The sequence below is a fragment of the Myxine glutinosa genome, chromosome 9 (assembly GCF_964187855.1).
Source record: "Myxine glutinosa chromosome 9, kmMyxGlut1.1, whole genome shotgun sequence".
NCBI lineage: Eukaryota > Metazoa > Chordata > Myxini > Myxiniformes > Myxinidae > Myxine > Myxine glutinosa.
In genome coordinates this window covers 108,911,195-108,933,564 of record NC_136269.1, presented here as the reverse complement: position 1 = coordinate 108,933,564, position 22,370 = coordinate 108,911,195, and the positions used below count along the sequence as shown (strand labels likewise).

General features: G+C 48.4%; 1 protein-coding gene across 3 annotated transcripts in view; it reads right to left on the bottom strand.

The window, feature by feature from the left end:
• The window catches only part of FNDC3A (fibronectin type III domain containing 3A), a 440,266-nt gene that overhangs the window by 102,175 nt on the left and 315,721 nt on the right, over nucleotides 1–22,370 (bottom strand). For all 3 annotated transcript variants that reach the window (XM_068128578.2, XM_068128579.2, XM_068128580.2), the window contains one exon: nucleotides 6,048–6,109. In XM_068128578.2, coding sequence (XP_067984679.2) covers nucleotides 6,048–6,109 — 62 coding nt within the window. The remainder of the gene's footprint in view (nucleotides 1–6,047; nucleotides 6,110–22,370) is intronic.

Below are 22,370 nucleotides of genomic sequence, written 5' to 3'. Positions count from 1 at the left end.
GCTGTCGGTGTCGAGTACATCTCGTTATCTGCTCACTATCGTTGATAAGTACTCGCGATTCCCTTTTGCTTACACGTGCGTCGTGCGTGGATATGACGGCTGCCACGGTCATACGGTGCCTGCAGAATTTGTTTTCTATGTTCGGGAATCCGGCCTACGTGCATACCGATCGGGGTGCGGTGTTCCTGTCCCAGGATGTGATGGGTTACTTGCTCCAAAATAATGTCGCTTCGAGTTACACCACACCGTACAGGCCCCAGGCGAATGGGCAGGTCGAACGCTTCAATGGGATTATATGGAGGGCCGTCATGCTAAGTCTCAGGACCCTCGGCCGTGGCCTCGATAAATGGGCTTGGTCGCTACCTGCGGCGCTGAACTCGATCAGGGCTCTACTATGTACGGCCACCAACCAGACTCCTCAGGAGAGACTGTTCCAACACCCTAGAAGCTCGGGTAGTATCCGATCTTTACCCAGTTGGCTCGCTGAGCCGGGGCCGGCCTATCTCAAACGTGCGGTTCGCACAAGCAAGTACGACCCCTTAGTGGATAAGGTGCAGGTACTCCAGGCTAATCCCGAGCATGCTCATGTGATGACGGCAGATGGACGCGAGTCCACTGTCTCCGTACGCCACCTCGCCCCATGTGGGGCCATCGACCCTTATGGGGATATCGAGTAACCGATCTACGAGTCTATGGACTCCCCCGAAGCTTCCTCTATGAAACATCTGCCGTCCCTTCCTTCGTCAAATACACCCCTGCATGAAGGCCCTGAGGTGCCCCCTCCGACACCTGCCTCCAGCGGCTACTCCGATGCAGGGGACTCTGGGCTTGGGGAGGCCGTACCCGGTAGTTTCCGCCGTACCCGGTAGTTTCCGGACCCGTGCTGGCAGAGTAATTCGCCACCCTGACCGCTACGGATGGACCGACTGACACGGAATGACGTCCCCAATCGATTAATGCTGACGCACGCTTGATCCCTGCCTAGCGGCAGTGTAGTTCGAACGGTGGGGAGAATGTAGTGAAAATGTATATCAAAGTTGAACCCAGGAGTGATGCCCACTTAAACCGCAGAGGGGCGTCTATAAGACCTCGGACGTCCGTGACGCGGAGCCACTCCTGTGACATTTTACTATGACATGTAGTCCTGATTTACGTACTTGCACATGTATTCTAGGCTTGCTTGCATTGACTAATATAATCGATCCTCCCTATATGATGCCAACATCCTGATATCTATTGCATGATTGTATTTTGCAGGATGATGCTAAAGATCTGATTGAGATTAAACCTACCTATGGTACAAAGTTGTGGACTTGGTTTATTTTCACAACATTCACCTTCAGACCTTTTGTCTCCATACATTCCTTCCACTTGTTCATCTTTTCCTTCAGTCCATCCATACCTTCCGCAATCAACACCAGTTCATCTGCATACAACAACTCCCACGGTAAACCCTCCTTTACGTTCTGAGCCAGCACCTCCATCACAGCTACAAATAGTAGTGGGCTTAGTACCGACCCCTGATGCACTCCCACCTTCACCTCAAACTCACCACTGTTCCCGTCCTTCGTCCTTACAGCTGTGCGCGCTCTTTTGTACATTGCCATCACTGCTCTGATCAACCATTCCTCCACTCCTAACTTCCTCAATGCCCATGTCAATACTTCACGTGGAACCCCATCGAATGCTTTCTCCAGATCAACAAACCCAAGAAACAACTTCTTCCTCTTCTCCATGTACTTCTCCTGCAACTGCCTCACAATAAAGAGTGCGTCTGTCGTTCCTCTTCCTGGCATAAATCCAAACTGCATTTCGTCGATCTTCACCTTCTTCCTTATCCTCCTCTCCAACACCCTTTCCAATAGCTTCATTCCATGCTCCAATAACTTATCGCTCGGTACGAGCCACACTCCACAGGGTCACCTTTCCCCTTGTATAGAGGGACGAGGGAACTCAGTTCCCAATCCACTGGAATGCGGCCTTCTTTCACCACCAGATTACAGATCTCTGTCATTCTCTTCACACCCCAACTTCCTGCTGCCTTCAACATATCTCCCACAACTCCAGTCGGCCCTCCCGCTTTTCTACTCTTCATTGCTTTTATCGCTTCCTCAACTTCCTTCTCAGTTATCTTCTCTGCCGGTCCTAAAACTGGGTTACTCTCTATGTTGCCATCCCATTCATTCTCTGTATTCAACAGCATTTCCATATATCTTTTCCATCTTCCTTTAATTCCATCTGGGTCCACAATGATTTGTCCCACTTCATCCTTCAAGCAAATCACCCCCATCACATCACACCTCTCTTTCGCTATCTGCTTTGCAATCCTGAATACCGCTCTCTGACCCTCTTCCGAATCCAAGCTTTCTCCGAACATTTTCCTACATGCCTCCTGTGCCTTTGCTACCTCTTTCTTTGCAGCCTTCTTGGCTGCCTTATAACTTTCATGCTCTGCTTTTTCTGCTCCCGTACCCTTCGCCTTCTGCCACTCCTTGAACTTCTTCCTCTTCTCGTCAATCCTCTTTCCAACTTCCTCATCCCACCACCATGTTTCCGAGTGCCTCGGTGGTCTTTTTGTCCATCCACATACCTCACCAACGGCTCCCAACAGACTATCTTTCATTGACATCCAAACACGTTCAAGCTCAACCACATCATCCTCTACCCTACTCAGCCTCTCTTTTAATGCCTCCCTTACTGTCACCTCTTTCAACCTCCACACCTTCATTCTCGGTTGGTACTTCACCCGCCGAGCTCTCTTCGCACCTTTCACCCTTATGTCGCAGACAACCAAGTGGTGCTGTGAAACAGCCTCCTCCACTGGGATCACCTTTGTGTCCCGGAGGTGCCCCCTATCTCGCCTTCGCACCATCATGTAGTCAACGGTTGTCGTCGACCCACCTGACGTGTATGTAACAAGCTTATTATCCTCTTTCTGGAACTGAGTATTACAAATCAACAAATCAGCTCCATCAGCAAACTCCAAAATCCTTTCACCTTCTCCATTTCTCACACCATATCCGTAACCCCCATGAACTCCCTCAAAACCGTCCATACTCCTTCCCACATGTCCATTTAGGTCTCCTCCTACCACAACAACTTCCTCATCTTTCACGTTTTCCATCAGCTTCTCTATCGCACACCAGAACTTCTCTTCATCGCTCCGATCAACCTGCAGAGCATATCCCGAGATGACGCGTTCACCAAGAGCTTTCCAATCATCATTTTCACCATCATCAACCTATCACTCACTCTAGTGACACTCACCACACTGTCTACAAACTCCTCAGAAAACAGGACACCAACACCATTCACGCCCTCCGGGCACCCTTGGCACACAAACTTGTATTTCTGTCCCTGCCTACCCTTCACCATTCTCACACCACTTCCCTTCCATCTAGTCTCTTGCACACAACATATGTCCACTCTTCTTCTGATCAATACTTCCATCACTTCTCCTGATCTCCCTGTCATTGTCCCTACATTCCATGTCCCAAACCTCAGAAACCGATCTCCACTTTGGGCTGTACCCTGCCCATATGTAGTTGTAATTGTCATGGTTCTCTTTTTGAGGCAATGTTTTTATGGCCGGATGCCCTTCCTGACGCCAACCCTTTTAGAAGCCTCTTACGACACGCAGGGATATGGTGTACCTATTCTAACCAGGGTATACACCGGGAAATACCTATATCGATAAACTCAAAAAAAAAAGAAAAAGAAAAGACGACACCAAAAACACCAAACTACACCAAACAAAAACAAAGACTACACCGCAAGATGCAAACTTCTCATCAGCAACAAAAATAGAAAGGCCAGATTAGAATTTGCCAAGAAGTTCAGAGTTGAGCCAGTGAATTCTGGAACAACGTTTTATGGACAGACGAGACCAAAATAAACCTTTACCAAAGCGGGGTAAAGGCAAAAGTTTGGAGAAAGGAAAGAACTGCATTTGATCTAATGCATGCTACCTCATCTATGAAGCATGGTGGAGGTAATATCATGGCTTGGGCTTGCATGGCTGCCTCTGGAACTGGCTCACTCATCTTTATTGATGATGTAACTAATGATGGCAGCAGCAGAATGAATTGTGACATGCACAGAAACATTTTGTCTGCCAATGTACAAGAAAATGCCTCCAAACCCATTGGGTGGCGCTTCACCATGCAGCAGGAAAATGACCCAAAAGACACTGCTAACGCAACCAAGGAGTTCATCAGATGAAAAAAATTGAAGGTTTTAGACTGACCAAGTCAATCTCCCGATTTAAATCCCATAGAGTGTGCATTTCACTTGCTGAAGAGGAGACGATAGTCAGAAACCCCACAAAACAAACAACTGAAAATGGCTATAGTGAGGGCTTGGTTAAACATCTCAAAAGAGGATACCAAGAGTTTGGTGATGTCGATGGGTCACAGGCTCGATGCAGTTACTGCACGCAAGGAATATGCAAACAAATACTAACTATTATACTACTTTAACTTACTTTAAGTTAATCTGTTCCAATACTTATGCTTACCTAAATGGGGGGACTGAACATAAAAAGTGCTCTTGTTCTACAATGTTAAAAATATATGCATAGAAATACCAAGAAATAAAAGCTGACCTTCTGTACTCTTGCCTCATATTCATCTTTTGATATTAAATCCAAATTTATTGAGCATATAGCAGTAATAACAAACTGACTTCACTGTTGCTATACTGTACTTATAGAGGGGGCACGGTAAATGCAACTCCAACTCTCTTGCGTATCTCCTCATTCCTGAACCACCCTCTTCGTGATACTCTGAGAACCCACCGAAGTATTATTCTCACCTCTTCCCTTTTTCTTAACACCCATGTTTCTGAACCATACATTATAACTGGCCTGATCCCCTTATTGTAGATACTTACCTTCGATTTCTCTGCATCATTGTATAAGAGCACGTCCATCACAGTCAAAAAAAGAAAGCGACTTAGTGAAGACCAACCTCCACTCTAAAATATCGTGAGTCCATATTCACTGTCCTGTCCAGAGCGTTAGCTCTCGCATACATTTCCAGCACAATTCTAACAAATTTCTCTGGCACATCCTTCGTTCTCACACGTCCTTAGCCTCTATTGAGATCCCATCATGTGCCTTCTCTAGATCTATGAATGCACAAGAGCTTCATATTTCTTTACAGCATCATTTTTCTCACGATTCAAATCGCATCCACTGTTCCCCTTCCTTACATCAATTCCATACTGCATCTCGTATATTTTCACAATCTCACTTAGCATTTGATCTACAACCTTTGATCCCAGACAACCAACCGCACTGCCCCGACAACCAACCGTAAACCGCACTGCCCCCGACTAGCCGCACTGCCCCACGACCAGCCACACTATCCCGACGACCAACCACGCTGCCCCGATGACAACCTCCACTGCCTAGACAACCACCCCAACCAAGATTAGGATGAAGACTAGGACGACGAAGACTTACATTTATGGCTCAAATTAATCTCGCATTCTTCCAGGGTCAGGTTAGAGAGAAGTTTGAGCCAGTATTTCATGAATCAGCTCCCAGTCCTGATGTTTCATTGATGGAGCCAATTTGGTAGGCATGTGGAATGCAGCCAGGATGTCAGTGATTAATCCACACACATTATTCACCTTCCTCACCCACACCCCTAATGCCCCCTCCTCTTCTTCCACTACTTCCCCAAAAAGAAAGTATTTATAATTTTTAAAAAGCAATCTAAAACAAAAATGTCAGAAAATGTTTCTGTTTTGTAAAAATTCATCAACTATCAAATGTTGAAATTCAGTAACTTAGGAAGTGGAAATCACATTCAGAGTATGTAAATATCATACCAAATGATCATGGTTTTCCATTACAATTTCCATGTTCTACCAAGCACAAGAAAACAAACATTACCTTCCACGATTCAGAAATTAGTTTAACAGCTGTTGAATCACTCACCATAAAAATAAAAGCTAAAAGCTTCAACCTGCCAGGACTTTCATTCTCTCTTAATATTTATTACCGCTGTTTTCTGTTAACAATTCTGCTTTCCCCACCATACCTGGGGTTTTTCCAGTGTCAAAAGGATCTTCTGTGAGTTTCCAGTGTCTGGCTCCGCATCCACTGCAAACAAGAGCCAAATTTGCTTTAGAACCGAAAATGTAGTAATATATGTCCAACACAGTAGAGGGCAACATAGCCTCAATTTTATCTCAGATGAAAACATTGACATAGAGTTAATGTGAAAGTTAATAGGAGAACAACACCCTATGCCTACCTATAACCTATAGACTGACTTTTCCACCCGCCGCATTCTCCAGTTTCAATCCCACCATCTCCTGAAAGCAACCCCCCAATCCCTTGACATCAAAAACCAAAACAGGCCATGATAAATTATTGGAAATCAAGAAGTGGAACCATCACTTGGTCTTCTTCTGGAATTTTATTTTTAAAATATAAATGGCATCATCCTCAGGATATTTTTGGGGTTCTTTCTAAAGAATGTCAAATTAAAATTCATACCAAGCAGCATATTAAAATTCATAAAAATAAAAACACCTTTAGAGGCCATTCTTCCCCGCAAGCGGGGGTTGGCCTTTTTCGGGGACCGTGGTTGTTGTTGTTTTTCGGTCCCCTTTTTGAAGCAATGTTTTACGGCCTGATGCCCTTCCTGCCGCCAACCCTTTTTGTCGCCTTTTACGACAAGCAGGGAATTACCAGTGAACTGGTACTCAATTAGCCGACCTCGGAAGGATGACAGGCTGAGTCAACCCCCCTGGCGTTAATTCAGCGATCGACCGGGATTCGAACCCAGGATCCTAGGATCCTAAGCTGGCACCCTAGCCGCTAGCCCAACACCAGGGCTATATTAAAATTCATACCAAGCAGCATATTCAAATTCATACCAAAGATGACAATTATGCTCGTCAAGAGATGGGCATGGGAGCGTCAAGAGACAGGCATGGGAGTGTCATTTCAATTTTCAAATTTCAAGAGGGCAACAGGCGGCGTCTAGTGGGTGACAGGCGGTGTCAAGAGGGCGACAGGCGGCGTCAAGAGGGCGACAGGCGGCGTCAAGAGGGCGACAGGCGGCGTCAAGAAGGTGACAGGCGGCGTCAAGAGGGCGACAGGCGGCGTCAAGAAGGCGACAGGCGGCGTCAAGAGGGCGACAGGTGGCGTCAAGAGGGCGACCGGTTGTTGTCAAGACGGCGACAGGCGGCGTCAAGAGGGCGACAGGCGGCATCAAGGGGGCGACAGGCGGCGTCCAGGGGTCGACAGGCGGCGTCAAGAGGGCGACAGGCGGCGTCAAGAGGGCGAAAGGCAGCGTCAAGACGGCGGCAGGCGGCGTCAAGAGGGCGGCAGGCTGCGTCCAGAGGGCGACAGGCGTCGTCAAGAGAGCGACAGGCGTCGGCAAGAGGGCGACAGGCATCGGCAAGAGGGCGACAGGCGGCGTCAAGAGGGCGACAGGCGGCGTCAAGAGGGCGACAGGCGGCATCAAGAGGGCGACAGGCGGCGTCAAGAGGGCGACAGGCGGCGTCAAGAGGGCGACAGGCGGCGTCAAGAGGGCGACAGGCGGCGTCAAGAGGGCGACAGGCGGCGGCAAGAGGGCGACAGGCGGCGGCAAGAGGGCGACAGGCGGCGGCAAGAGGGCGACAGACGGCGGCAAGAGGGCGACAGGCGGCGGCAAGAGGGCGACAGGCGGCGACAAGAGGGCGACAGGCGGCGTCAAGAGGGCGACAGGCGGCGTCAAGAGGGCGACAGGCGGGGTCAAGAGGATGACAGGCGGGGTCAAGAGGGCGACATGCGGCGTCTAGAGGGCGACATGCAGCATCTAGAGGGCGACAGGCAGCATCTAGAGGGTAACAGGCAGCGTCAAGAGGGTGACAGGCGGCGTCTCAATGGTGACAGGCGGCACCTAGATGGCGACAGGTGGCGTCAAGAGGGCGACAGGCAGCGTCAAGAGGGCGACAGGCAGCATCAAGAGGGTGACAGGCGGCATCAAGAGGGTGACAGGCGGAGTCAAGAGGGCAACAGGCGGCGTCAAGAGGGTGACAGGCGGTGTCTGGAGGGTGATAGGCGGCATCTAGAGGGTAGCAGGCAGCGTCTCAATGGTGACAGGGGCACCTAGATGGCGACAGGCGGCGTCAAGAGCATGACAGGCGGCGTCAAGAGCGTGACAGGTGGCGTCTAGAGGGAAACAGACGGCGTCTCGATGGCGGCAGGTGGTGTCAAGAGGGCGACATGCGGCGTCAAGAGGGCAAAAGGCAGCATCTAGAGCAGGGGTTCTTAATCTGTGGTCCATGGACCCCTTTGGGGTCCGTGGATGGGCTTCAGGGGGTCCGTGAACCAGGCGCATAAAAATTATTTCAGCACTCGTGACCATCAAAACGAAAAGTAGAAATCGATTGGATGTCAAACATGACATGCGTGTTGCCTTGTCAAAGACCACTCCAAAATTTCATCTTCTTATTGAAGCCAAACAACAACAGCCTTCTCACTGAAATGTACTTTTGAGCAGAATTGAAGTATATTTTTTGTTTAATTTACACAATTTGAATATATTTCATTTCATTCAGGGAATGGTCATTGATTTTTGCATGAAAAAAGTGAGATATATTCTTTGTAAAGATTGTTTTTTTTATTCTGATTATGAAGGAAATATGTGAAGAGGATAATAAATACTGTATGTCGGTATGTGAAGGAAATAATTTTCCTGTGCAATAAAATGTATTCATTGTATGCAAAATTTTGTGTTTATGTGCTTATTTGCATTTTTCTGGGGAGGAGTCCGTAGCTTTCACTAGATTCTCAAAGGGGTCCATGACAAAAAAGGTAAAGAACCCCTGATCTAGAGGGTAACAGGCGGTGGCATATAGAGAGTGAAAGGTGGCGCTTAGTTGGCGACAGGCGGCGTCAAGAGGGCAACAGGCGGCGTCAAGAGGGCGACAGGCAGCGTCGAGACGGTGACAGGCGGCGTCAAGACGGCGACAAGTGGTGTCAAGAGGGCGGCAGGTGGCATCAAGAGGGCAATAGGCAGAGTCAAGAGGACGACATGCTCCTTCCGCCACAATTTAAGCCAAGTTTTCGTAACCGTATCCGTCGTGTTTTTACCCTCGCTGAGGAGAGGGTATTGCATTTGAGTCCATTTGTTACTTGCCGGAAAAAGATTTCGGCAAGTATGTTGATAGGTTGGTTTGTCTGTCTGTTTGTCTGTGCGCAGCACTACGCCTACACCGTTGCACGTAGAATCGCCAAACTTTACACACATATTTGTCTTGCCCTGGAATAGACAGACTGTGCCCAATTTTTAACTCTATCGGCCCAAGGCCTCCGAGTTATGACGTCATAATTTGATAATTCGAAAAGTACAAAACTTCATCCAATCAAGATGCAATTTTTTGAGCGCCATGTCGGCATAAACTGGTGGAGAAAAAAAATAATGACGACGTCATCGGTCACGTGGTTCGGCCGCCATCTTGGAAAAACGGAAAAACTTTGCACCTCCATATCTCCGAAAGTTCTGATTGGAAAAAATTGAGACATGGCTCATTGTAAAGAGCTCTCCATGGGGAATAAAATATGTTAATGATGATGTCATAGATGCAGCATTATGACGTCATAATTCGAAAAGTACAAAACTTCATCCGATCAAGATGAAATTTCTTGAGCATCATCAAGGAATAAATTAGTTTAGAAAACAAATAATGATGACGTCATCGGTCACGTGGTTCGGCGGCCATATCTGTCCAAAATGGCCGATAAAAAAGTACATTCCGGCAAGTCCTAGGTCTCTGACCGATTTTCTGTCTGTCTGTCTGTCTTTCTGTTTCTGTGCGCAGCACTACGTCTACACCGTTGCATGTAGAATCACCAAACTTTACACACATATTTGTCTTGCCCTGGAATAGACTGTGCCCATTTGATGACGTCATCGGTCACGTGGTTCGGCCGCCATCTTGGAAAAACCGAAAAAATTTGCACCTCTATATCTCCGAAAGTGCTGAATAGAAAAAATTGAGACATGGCTCATTGTAAAGAACTCTTCACGGGGAATAAAATATGTTCATGATGATGTCATTGGTGCTTCCATTATGACGTCATAATTCGACAAGTACAAAACTTCATCCGATCAAGATGCAATTTCCTGAGCACCATGTCGGCATAAACTGGTGGAGAAAAAAATAATGATGACGTCATCGGTCACGTGGTTCGGTCGCCATCTTGGAAAAACCAAAAAACTTTGCACCTCTATATCTCCGAAAGTGCTGAAATGAAAAAAATGAGATGGCTCATTGTAAAGAACTCTCCATGGGGAATAAAATATGTTGATGATGTCATCCGTCACGTGGTTCGGCCGCCATCTCGGAAAAACCGAAAAACTTTACACTTCTATATCTCCGAAAGTGCTGAATAGAAAAAATTGAGACATGGCTCATTGTAAAGAACTCTCCATGGGGAATAAAATATTTTAATGATGTCATAGGTGCCTCCATTATGACGTCATAATTCGACAAGTACAAAACGTCATCCGATCAAGATGAAATTTCTTGGGCATAATCTCGGAATAAATTAGTTTAGAAAAGAAATAATGATGACGTCATCGGTCACGTGGTTCGGCCGTCATATTTGTCCAAAATGGATATTTTAAAAAGTATATTCCGGCATGTCCTCGGTCTCTGACCGAGCCTGGTGTTGGCTTAGCGGTTAGGGTGCTGGCTTGGGATCCTAGGATCCTGGGTTCGAATCCGGGTCGATTGCTGAATTCAATACCAGGGTGGTTGACTCAGCCTGTCATCCTTCCGAGGTCGGCAAATTGAGTACCAGTTCACTGGTGATTCCCTATGTGTGCACAAAGGTGACTAACAGGGTTGGCGGCAGGAAGAGCATCCGGCTGTAAAACATTGCTTCAAAAATGGGACCAAGGTGCCTGAAAAAAGGCCAACCCCTGCTCTGTGGGGAAAAATGGCCTCTAAAGGTGGTTGTTCTATGTCCTCGGCCTCTGACTGATTTTTCATTTTTCTGTTTGTTTGCCTGTTTGTCCACACAGGATAAATATGATTTTCTCTGCAACCGTTGGTCCGATTGACAGGAAATTTTCACCATAGGTGCAACTCCACCTGTATAATTTTTTAATGATAATTATGACGTCATAGGTCACGTGTTTCGGCCACCATCTTGGAAAAACCGAAAAACTTTGCACCTTGATATCTCCAAAAGCGCTGAATAGAAAAAATTGAGACATGGCTCATTGTAAAGAACTCTCTACGGGGAATAAAATATGTTAATGAGATGTCATAGGTGCCTCCATTATGACATCATAATTCGACAAGTACAAAACTTCATCCTATCAAGATAAAATTTCTTGAGCGCCATGTCGGCATAAACTGGTAGAGAAAAAAAATGATGATGGCATCATCGGTCATGTGATTCGGCCGCCATCTTGGAAAAACCGAAAAACTTAGCACCTCTCTATCTCCGAAAGCGCTGAATAGAAAAAAATCGAGACATGGCTCATTGTAAAGAACTCTCCATGTGGAATAAAATATGTTAATGATGATGTCATAGGTGCCTCCATTATGACATCATAATTCGACAAGTACAAAACTTCATCCGATCAAGATGAAATTTCTTGAGCACAATATAGGGATAAATTGGGTGGAGAAAAAAAATAATGATGACGACATCAATCACGTGGTTCGGCCGCCATATTTGTTTTAACACAAACGCCTTAAAAACCACTGAAAACACATCCTGGCGAGGGTTTGCAATCACTGATTGCTCTTTTTCTTGTTCTGTTATATCTTTGGCCCTGTGTTGCTGTTTGTTTTCTTCCAATTTTCCATGTTAAATCGTACCTTGTTGGGTTGTATTGTCATTTTTGTTTTGTGTTGTTCAAGGCCTACTCTTTGGATAGCCGGCGAGCACACACTCTGTTTGGACACACTTCTCATTCTTCTACCCACCAAAGTTTTTGTCATTTCTATATTTTCAACATTATCCTATTACCCCTCCTCATTTCAAAAAAAATCAATCCTAAAAAACCCTTTTTCACTCCAACACATGAATCAATCCCTTTCTGCTTGAATTTCCTTCCACTTGTACTTGCTACACTTCATTCTTTATTTCCCCATTTTCTCAATATCGCCAAAATGAAACTTCATTGAAGGAAACGCTTCTTACTTTGACAGCTTTTTAAACATTTAAAAATGCCCCACTTCCTTATTTATCCGTCATGAATACCCTACGTGTTTTCTTCTTCATAACAATCTATATTTCTTTTTCACAAACATATTTTACAAACCTGTCTTTCACCTAAGTACTTGATCCATCAACTTTCCTCCCGTACCTACAGCACAACCCTTCACAGTGCCTTCGACCAAAATTTCTTCTACCCATCCCGTGATCATCTCTGCGTATCAAGTTTGGCAATCTTGAGAAGTCGAGTTTGCAGAGGTTGGGTGCTCACGACAATCAGATCCCCTTCACATCATTTTATGGAGTCAAACCCCTCCATATCAATACTCTCCTCCACATCTCTTTCAATTATGGGTACTTCTACAACGCACTTCTTCTAAGTGTCCCCTTCTAGAGCATCCCTCCACTTCAAGTCCCCTCTTTCTGCATCCCCCCTCACCCTACACTATCAAAGCTTCCCCCTCACCCTTTCCCTCAAAGCTTCCACCTCACCCTTTCCCTCAAAGCTTCCACCTCACCAACCCCATCAAAGCTTCCGCTCCACCCCAACCCTCAAACCTTCCCCCCTGTCCCACCCCCTCTCAGCTTCCCCCTCATATGGGCCCATCACACCTTCCCCCTCGTTTTGTCCCCACTCAGCTTGCAGTGAGAGAGAGGTGGAGACAGTGTCGGTGAGAGGGGGAGACAGTGTCGGTGAGAGGGGGAGACAGTATCGGTGAGAGTGGGAGAGACAGCATCAGTGAAAGAGGCAGAGACAGAGAGGGCATTTCAAAGAGGAAGAATAATAGGGCCTGTGTTACAGACACGACTTTGATGTTAAAGTGGGCCGAGCGGAATGGCCGTCGTGTCCGCACAAATTACCCGACTATACTCGACGTTGACGAAGCCGCGCCACGCTGGCTCAATAAGAAAAAGAAGACACCCGGCTGGGTTATAAAATGACGACACCAGGGATACGGTTCTCAAGACCTCCGGAGGAGATTATATTCGTTACGGAAGGTCAGATTACAGGGACGAGAGGTACAACATAGAAAGACAAGCACTTAGACACAATCTTATATTATTCCCCAACAGACGACAGGCAAACGGGACAACGGCTGACTCACACGGGGATTGATTGCAGGGAAAGGCAGGTATCGGTGGCTCCAGGTGCACCTGTGCTCAAAGGTTAGAATCGACCCGGTCCGGTCCAGAGATGCGGGGAGGTCTCGTCGCAGCGCTCAGAGGTGACGTTCTTTCTCAGGCGGGTTCTCTTCCTCTCAGCGGTCGTAGGCAAGGCAACGTTCTTTCTCCAGCTGGGGGCGCATCTCACGTCACATCCGGCGCGTGGCCGCGTATATCCGGCGGGGAGTGACACGCCCTCGGCTCGTTAGCTCCGCCTCGTGGAATCGGCACGTTGCTTCTCATTGGGTGCGTGCGGGGGGTTTACCAGGCTCCGCCCTTGACGAGGAGCTGACAAGGAGCCCCTTCGTGGTAACCCCGTGGAGCGCATGGTCTGGAGCGCATCGTCTGGAGCGCATTGTCGATGGCGGCGAACCGAGCCGGTGGGAGGACGCACACTCCCCCCCGCGCAGCGCCGTGCCCCTCTGTTGTTGTAGACGGGGAAGAAGATGGAAGGAGGTATGGGAAAGGTCCTAAACTCACTACTGATGCCATATAATCACATTCTGGTGCAACGAAGAGTCATAATTAATGGAGACGAGGCCTTAACTGACATAGAATAAGAATAACTAGGAAGATGTCCGAAAGTTGTCTACGTGTGGTGCGGTGGACCTGGGCACGACATTTAATGGGGGAATAAGGGGAAGGTCGGCTCTACTGATTGTTATTTACATGCAATGGGACTAGGGAATGGGGGATTGGGGAAAGTTGGGGAGTATTGGAGAAAATAGGGGAATATTTACAAGCGGATATGGAGGCCAAATTCCATATTCGCAACATTGCACCCTTCTCTACCCTCGGGGCGTCCCGACCCGATAAATTTTTACCTACTTTAGTGTGGCACGCAATGTAGTTCCCTCTACTATTAACTCTACCCTGAGTGCGACAGTTTTACAGATATTCACAAATGAGTAAATATGTCCCCCTGCGACGTTGCACCCTTCTCCTCACAGAAACACACCCACAGGATAACCGAATCCGGAAAGAATTCTCAAACTAAACATACAGCCGGTAGGGAGCATTATTTACACGACTACGCTGCTATTTACACTACGATCCAGGACCTGTTTTTGGAGGAACACATGCAGATGTTATGCATAGAGAGAGCGCGCTTGCCAGCATCGATACACCAACCCACGAGTGCTCTGTGGCCGACGGCCTTTAATAACGTGCAGAGCACCCTTTCCCAGCATCAAAAGCACCACCCCACCACCAATCGGTGCAGTCACCATTGTTCAATGATTAAAAATAAATGCGACAACCCCTAACCCTGCAGGTGTCTCTTGCTCTTCGTGTGGCCTTCAGTGGTGTTAACTATTAGTGGTTCAGCTGTATGGCATAGGTGCCACGTTGACCCATAGGTCCATCAACGGGTGGTGCTTGGCCGCAAACGAACTGCGGTCCATTGTGGGTGGCCACAAACATTGCGGTCCATATGGTGTATCGATCCCGGCAGCAAACAGCGAAAGTGCAGGCCCACAACTGCGCAGCCAGCACCTCTCTCTCCTCTCTCTCTACCCCAAAGCCAGATCCTCGGAGGTGGGAGACAAAAGAAGCAGACAAGTGAGTAAGGTGGTAAGGGCGCAAAAGTGCACGCAATGTAAGGTGATGCACACTGGGGGCACATGGGAACCAGGTGAGACAGGTACGTTCCTATCGTACGCCCCCCCCACCAGGTAACCTACATGGCCCCTCCCTTACCCCTTACTGTATCCACACAACACAACACTACCCATAAACATCTACTTTACAAATCAACAAACATCCCTACTGTCTTCCCCGTTCCTCCCATAAACCAAATTCGTCTTCTCTCCCTCCTAACCAATCAAATTTGCCATTTTCAACTCTCATCAAAATTTGCCATTTTCAATTCATCATCAGTCCCTCCTAGGGAGGGAGAGATGGAATCACCCCAACGTCTCATCCACGTCGTGATGCGTCTCACAAATCCTCACAATCTCATTTCCTGCAACAAAACAAAGAAAACACAGGTGTGGAGTCATCATCATCACCACAGGTAAGTGGCTGCGTATGGTGCGACAGGTTCATCAATCCTAACTATTTCCTAAATGACTTTAACAACTTTACACTACCCGGGGTCTTTCTCCGGCCAAACCATTGGCCCTCTTACACTATGGGTTCTAAAAACCAATTCCCATTGGCCAGACTGTGGTGCTCTTCAATTTGGGGTCTCACTCCCCCGATTCATCTCCCGGTGCCCTCGCACAATTTCTGGGCCGCGACGTGTACCTCTCCCAGTGGGTCTACCCACCTGCACACCTCCACCACTGCAGTTGCCTCCGAGCTTACCTGCTCCTTACCCTAACCTAACTACCTGGGGAAGGCCCTCTGGCACTCTCCCCACTCGGTGCCCTCTCTGGCACTGGGCTACCCGGGTCCGTCCTCCGGATCCTCGGGCCCCATCCACAACTCTACCGGCTCCCAGAGCCCACCTGCGGCCTCACCTGGCCGACATCCTCACAGTGGTGGAGTGCCCAACCAACTACACACACTAACAGGCTACACGCCCAGCCATTTCCACAACACTAATGCACCCATTCACAACACCATTCTGCCACCGCACCACAGATGCCAATATCCAATCACAATTTACCTGTACCCTCTACCTAACACTTACACTACCCGCCCCGGGTACTCGTGAAAGGGGGTCCACTCTTCCCCCATCCACACCTTCGCACCATGCACACCACTCCGTACCACTCACTCCAACTCTCTCCACACACCTGTACTTGCACACCTGTGCTCTCACACCTGGTGCCACCTGCACCCTTCTCTCCCCAAGCGCATTCGCGCTGATCCACAACACTCACTACTCACACACTGCTCCACACACCTGTCCAGTTGCACACCTGTGCAATCACACCTGTTCAATTCTCACACACACGGCATCATCTCAGCTAACTACTCCCCTCTGAAACTTGCGCTTCCCAGTCGTCCCTTTAACTATTGCGCTCCCTCGTCATTATAATCCACACTAATCTACCTGCGTCCCCACTACAGGTATCAGTCACTAACTAACCTTAACGTTACCTACTGTCATCTTCGCTAGATCCCTACACACAATATCCTAACCCACCCGGGCTAGTTTTCACTGCCATACACCCCATAAGCTATAGCTCCTTTGCCCCCACCTGTGAGGGGTGGTGGATTTGCCATCCCACCACATCGGGGGTCTCTCACTACCAATTTTGCACATCAAATTTCAACAAATTAAAAATTTGCCAATCACTACCCATCATCTGCCAATCACTACTGCCAATCCCTTTGCCAATCATCAAATTTTGTTTTTCTCCAATTTTGGGTCCAAAACACTAACTTCATCACCCAGTCGACTCACTAATACCTCTCGGTGCGCCAATCCCTGTCCAAAGCCCGGCTTCGTAAAGCCAAGCAATGGATGCTGGTTGTTTTGTGCCTGCGGCTGGATGCGTCCGGCACTCGGTGCAGGGAAGGAGGTTTACCCGGGCCGAGATCCCACGCATCACCTCGGCGTGGAGCCATCCAATGCCCCGATCTCGACCTGCCGGCACGTCTCACCAAAAAGTGGTCGCCATGACGACCCTTTCTATCGGGCTGCCAGCTCCGCCTAGTGGAGCCTGGACGCGGCCGTTCAAAGCGAGGCCCGGCACGCACCGAGGGCCTGCTTCGGCTAAAAGTCGCTCTAACCTCTAACCCGTGTAACGTCGATGCTTCACCTGGACGCTTACACCCCGCAGCCCGTTCCTTGCTCACACATCCAGCCGTGCCCATGCTCCTCGTACCTTTCCTTACACACCCAGGTACACTCATTCCACTCACAGCCTTGGTCACACACCTGACCACCGAACACTTTGGCACACATTCGTCGCTCGCACACCTCACCAATACACCTCTTCGCGCCCCCTCCTCGGTCACCTCCTCTGTGACAATCACAGGTGTGCTCTCATTCGCACACCCAACCACGTGCCTCACCACCAACTCCAGCGTGCATTCCCACTCACGCTCTACCATTCCAGGTGTGCATCCTTCCATCCCAGGTGTACATCCTCGCTCACCTGTCACAACTAACTCACGCTCCATGTCACTCTCACTACTTTCACCTCCACTCGTGACAACGCACTCACCCTTACTCTTGACAGCACACTCTTTCCCCATGCACCTGTCCGTCACACACCTTTCTCGCGCACACTCTCCCGTTACGCCCTCTGTAACACTCACCACAGGTGGACACTCTTCCTTACTTCTGACAGCGCACTCTTTCCTCTTGCACCTGTCCGTCACACACCTTTCTCGCGCACACTCTCCCGTTACACCCTCTGTAACACTCACCACAGGTGGACACTCTTCCTTACTTCTGACAGCGCACTCTTTCCTCATGCACCTGTCCGTGACACACCTTTCTCGCGCACACTCCTGCGCACACTCTCCCGTCACACCCTCTGTAACACTTACCACACCGCGCTTCCATGTGCTCCCTCGCACACGCGCTACGACCGACTCACTCTCGCCAGCACCCTCACTACTCCTTGGCACGCACTTTTTCCTCACACACCCCAGAGTCGGACTTCCTCGCACACCCCCTTTTTCGCACACCAGACCTTTCGCACACTTCACCAGTGGCCTCTCACGAACACCCGGGTCCATCTCGACCCCCAAGCTTCTTAAATCCCCTGGCGCATCATACGCACGACCATATTGGTCACCACTTACACCGGGTCCTCTTCCTCTTCGCTTCTCCTCCATCACCTGCGAATCCCTCATCCGGTTAATGAGCACATCATCACGATCCAAACACAGACTTTGGACCAATTCTTTTATCTCCTCTTTTATCTCTTTCTTATCCCCTCTCCGTCGCTTCTTAATTTCACTCATCCCTTCTTCCACTTCTTCTAATTTGTGCTTCACCTCTTTTATTCCCCGGTACGTCTCCTCAAGCTCATCCTCTAAGGCTACCTTGACCGTTTCCATGTGCGTCCTCACCTGCCGGTCCTTCGTCTCCATTACCTCTATCACCTCGTCCAACCTCGTTGTCAGTCCCTCACGTACCATCTGACATTCCCTCTTTGTCGCTATCAAGTCGTTTTTTATGTCGTTTTGTGTCGCTTTTAAACCTCCTAATACCGCAGTGTTCCTTTGAACCTGCTCCACTAACTCCGTTTGTCCCACCGTCAGCTGCTCCACCTCCTGCGTCAGGTCCTCTATGCCCCCTTGTAACTTTACAGTCCCCTTTCTCACCTCCTTCTCCATGTGCTCCTTACAGTGCCTCACCTCCTCGCGCACTCCTCCGACCTCCTCACTCACTCCTCTCCTGATCTCCTCTCCCATCACTTGCATCTCCTGCCCAGATGCCACCCTCATCTGCTCCATTTCCTCCCTGTGAGCATCCAGTTTGGTTTCTACCCCCATTCTGACCCCCTCTATCTGCTGCTCCATTTGTTTAACTTCCCTTTCCGCTTGGTCCCTCATGTCCCTCAATTTGCCTTCCATACTGTTTTCTAACCCCTCTAACCCATTTTTCACTCCCTCTATCTGATTCTCCTGGGCAGCCATTCTATTTTCTACCCCCTCTAACCCCTTTTGCATCCCTTCCATTTGATTCTCTTGAGCGGCCATTCTGTTTTCTACCCCCGTTAACCCATGTTTCACCTCTTTTATCCCGTTGTCTAACCCCTCAAAATTATTGTCTAACTTCCCAAATTTCTTGTCTAACTTCTCAAAATTATTGTCTAACCCCTCACTGGTACCCCTCGCTTCGTCCCTCATTACCCCCATTTGCTCACTCAATCACTCAATTTGGCTCCCCATACTCATCTGTACAGCTGCCTGTAGCTGCGCAATGAGGGCCTGTATGTCAATCGGCTGCATGTTAAAGCCCGTTGATACAGCGGGCTCGGCTACCGCGCGCTCTTGCGAGGCGCCATTTTGCGTGCCTGCTACCCTCGCTGTTTCGCTCTCCTCATGTCCCTCAATTTGGTCCTGGACCGACCCTGCTTCACTCTCCCCTACCGGACCCCAGCCGTCTTGATCCGCCATAGCGCGACTTTCAAAATTCGAGTTTCGTAACACCAATCCAAATTTTGCTGTTATAATTTCGTCGAGCGCAGTAACCGCGGGACCGCACTCCGGTTCGATTTGGTCGAGCGCCGTACGCGCTCCGGCTCGATTTTCCCTCCCAAAATTTGGGCCTAACTAATTTAGTCCCGGGTCCGAATCTCACTCCTCGACACCAATTGTTACAGTACTAACACAATTGGTGTCCAAAATTTGGGCTAAATAAATTTAGTCCCAGGTTCGAATCCAACTCCTGACAACCAATTGTTACGGACACGACTTTGATGTTAAAGTGGGCCGAGCGGAATGGCCGTCGTGTCCGCACAAATTACCCGACTATACTCGACGTTGACGAAGCCGCGCCACGCTGGCTCAATAAGAAAAAGAAGACACCCGGCTGGGTTATAAAATGACGACACCAGGGATACGGTTCTCAAGACCTCCGGAGGAGATTATATTCGTTACGGAAGGTCAGATTACAGGGACGAGAGGTACAACATAGAAAGACAAGCACTTAGACACAATCTTATATTATTCCCCAACAGACGACAGGCAAACGGGACAACGGCTGACTCACACGGGGATTGATTGCAGGGAAAGGCAGGTATCGGTGGCTCCAGGTGCACCTGTGCTCAAAGGTTAGAATCGACCCGGTCCGGTCCAGAGATGCGGGGAGGTCTCGTCGCAGCGCTCAGAGGTGACGTTCTTTCTCAGGCGGGTTCTCTTCCTCTCAGCGGTCGTAGGCAAGGCAACGTTCTTTCTCCAGCTGGGGGCGCATCTCACGTCACATCCGGCGCGTGGCCGCGTATATCCGGCGGGGAGTGACACGCCCTCGGCTCGTTAGCTCCGCCTCGTGGAATCGGCACGTTGCTTCTCATTGGGTGCGTGCGGGGGGTTTACCAGGCTCCGCCCTTGACGAGGAGCTGACAAGGAGCCCCTTCGTGGTAACCCCGTGGAGCGCATGGTCTGGAGCGCATCGTCTGGAGCGCATTGTCGATGGCGGCGAACCGAGCCGGTGGGAGGACGCACACTCCCCCCCGCGCAGCGCCGTGCCCCTCTGTTGTTGTAGACGGGGAAGAAGATGGAAGGAGGTATGGGAAAGGTCCTAAACTCACTACTGATGCCATATAATCACATTCTGGTGCAACGAAGAGTCATAATTAATGGAGACGAGGCCTTAACTGACATAGAATAAGAATAACTAGGAAGATGTCCGAAAGTTGTCTACGTGTGGTGCGGTGGACCTGGGCACGACATTTAATGGGGGAATAAGGGGAAGGTCGGCTCTACTGATTGTTATTTACATGCAATGGGACTAGGGAATGGGGGATTGGGGAAAGTTGGGGAGTATTGGAGAAAATAGGGGAATATTTACAAGCGGATATGGAGGCCAAATTCCATATTCGCAACAATAGGGCCTGGGTACAGGAAGGAAGACCAAAGTACATACTATAAATTTTGTGAACTACCTTAGTTCTTTCATTGTCATTTGAAAACAAATAAAAATAAATCCAAACCCAATCCTTCAAGTTCCCTTTAAATGCAAACATTGTTAAGCATCCACATGCATACAACTTTTCCCAGTGTTTAATGATTGTGGATTTTACAACTCTTTGTATTTGGAAAGACCAGAATGGGTTTAAAAAAAAAGCAATTGGTCATGAGAAATAGAATTCAGGACTCACCCACGAAAGGGCATGAATGTCCCCACTACAGCCCCTAAACATAAACAGAATTGCAAAGCTTACACCAAGAGGAAGTGCATGCATGATGAGAGGCCATTTGTCAAAGGAAGACTGCTTGATACTTTGGTATGTTTCCTGGTCGTTAAACCAAGCCCTCATTTAAAAGCACTTTTGTGCTCAATTAAGCAATAATTCCCGATTTAATGACCACGACGAAAAAACAGTGCTTGCTTTGGTCTCACATGTTTGGAATCCATGACAGTCGACACTTTCTAAAAGAAACATTTCAAAACAAATTATTTTGCCACGATTTTAAATCAAGAAAGGCTCGTACAACAGCCTTTACAACAATAATTTTTAGGCTCGTACAACAGAAATGCCTTTCCTGCACCCTGGAAAGAAGCGTACTTCATTAAAAGTCATTTGCAGAGCTCAAATTAAAATTGTATCGCCATCGGCAAGTGTAGTCCGCCAAAACATATCAAACAGGAATGAGCATTTAACAATATAGAGCCTTGCTTGGGTATATAGGTTACAAGAAATCTGAGAATGAACTATCTATATCAAAACAGATATTGTGGGGACTCACACACTCACTGACACACAAACAGATTATAATAACTCCTCTTGTGCCTTCACGAACGGGCAAAAAGGAATAAAAAGTAACAAGAGCATAAAAGGGAAAAACATATCATCACCATCATGTGAATTTCTGCATTCGGCACATTCCACCCTTGTTCTTGAAGACAAGAGCAAGAATGGCTGCACTGTGATCACAACCTATGACAAAATCCGGTAACGGGCTGATTGGGAAACGTGCATTTAAAGCGCTCTTAAAAAGATGAGCAGCACGATTGGGAAACATGTTTAATGCGCTTTTAAAATATTAACTCAACACCTTTCATCCATGTCAGCCTCTGCCATGGTTTTTTTGTTTTGGATACTAAGTTGAGGCTAATATATGAGCAAACACATATAACATTTAATAAGAGGAGCGGGAGACAAGAGGGGGGAGGAGGGGAAGAGCGAGAGCGAGCGAGCGAACGAGCGAACGAGCGAGCGAGAGCGAGAGAGCGAGCGAGCGAGAGCGAGAGAGCGAGCAAGCGAGAGCGAGAGAGCGAGCAAGCGAGAGCGAGCGAGAGAGCGAGAGAACGAGAGAGCGAGAGAGAGAAGCACAACAACAGTCAGGAACAACGACTTTCAGGAAAGAAAACGTAATTTGAAGGTGGATTAATGGGGGTAGAAAATATCAAGGTTTTGGATGGCAGATGGTGGTGAATAGCTGTTTCGAA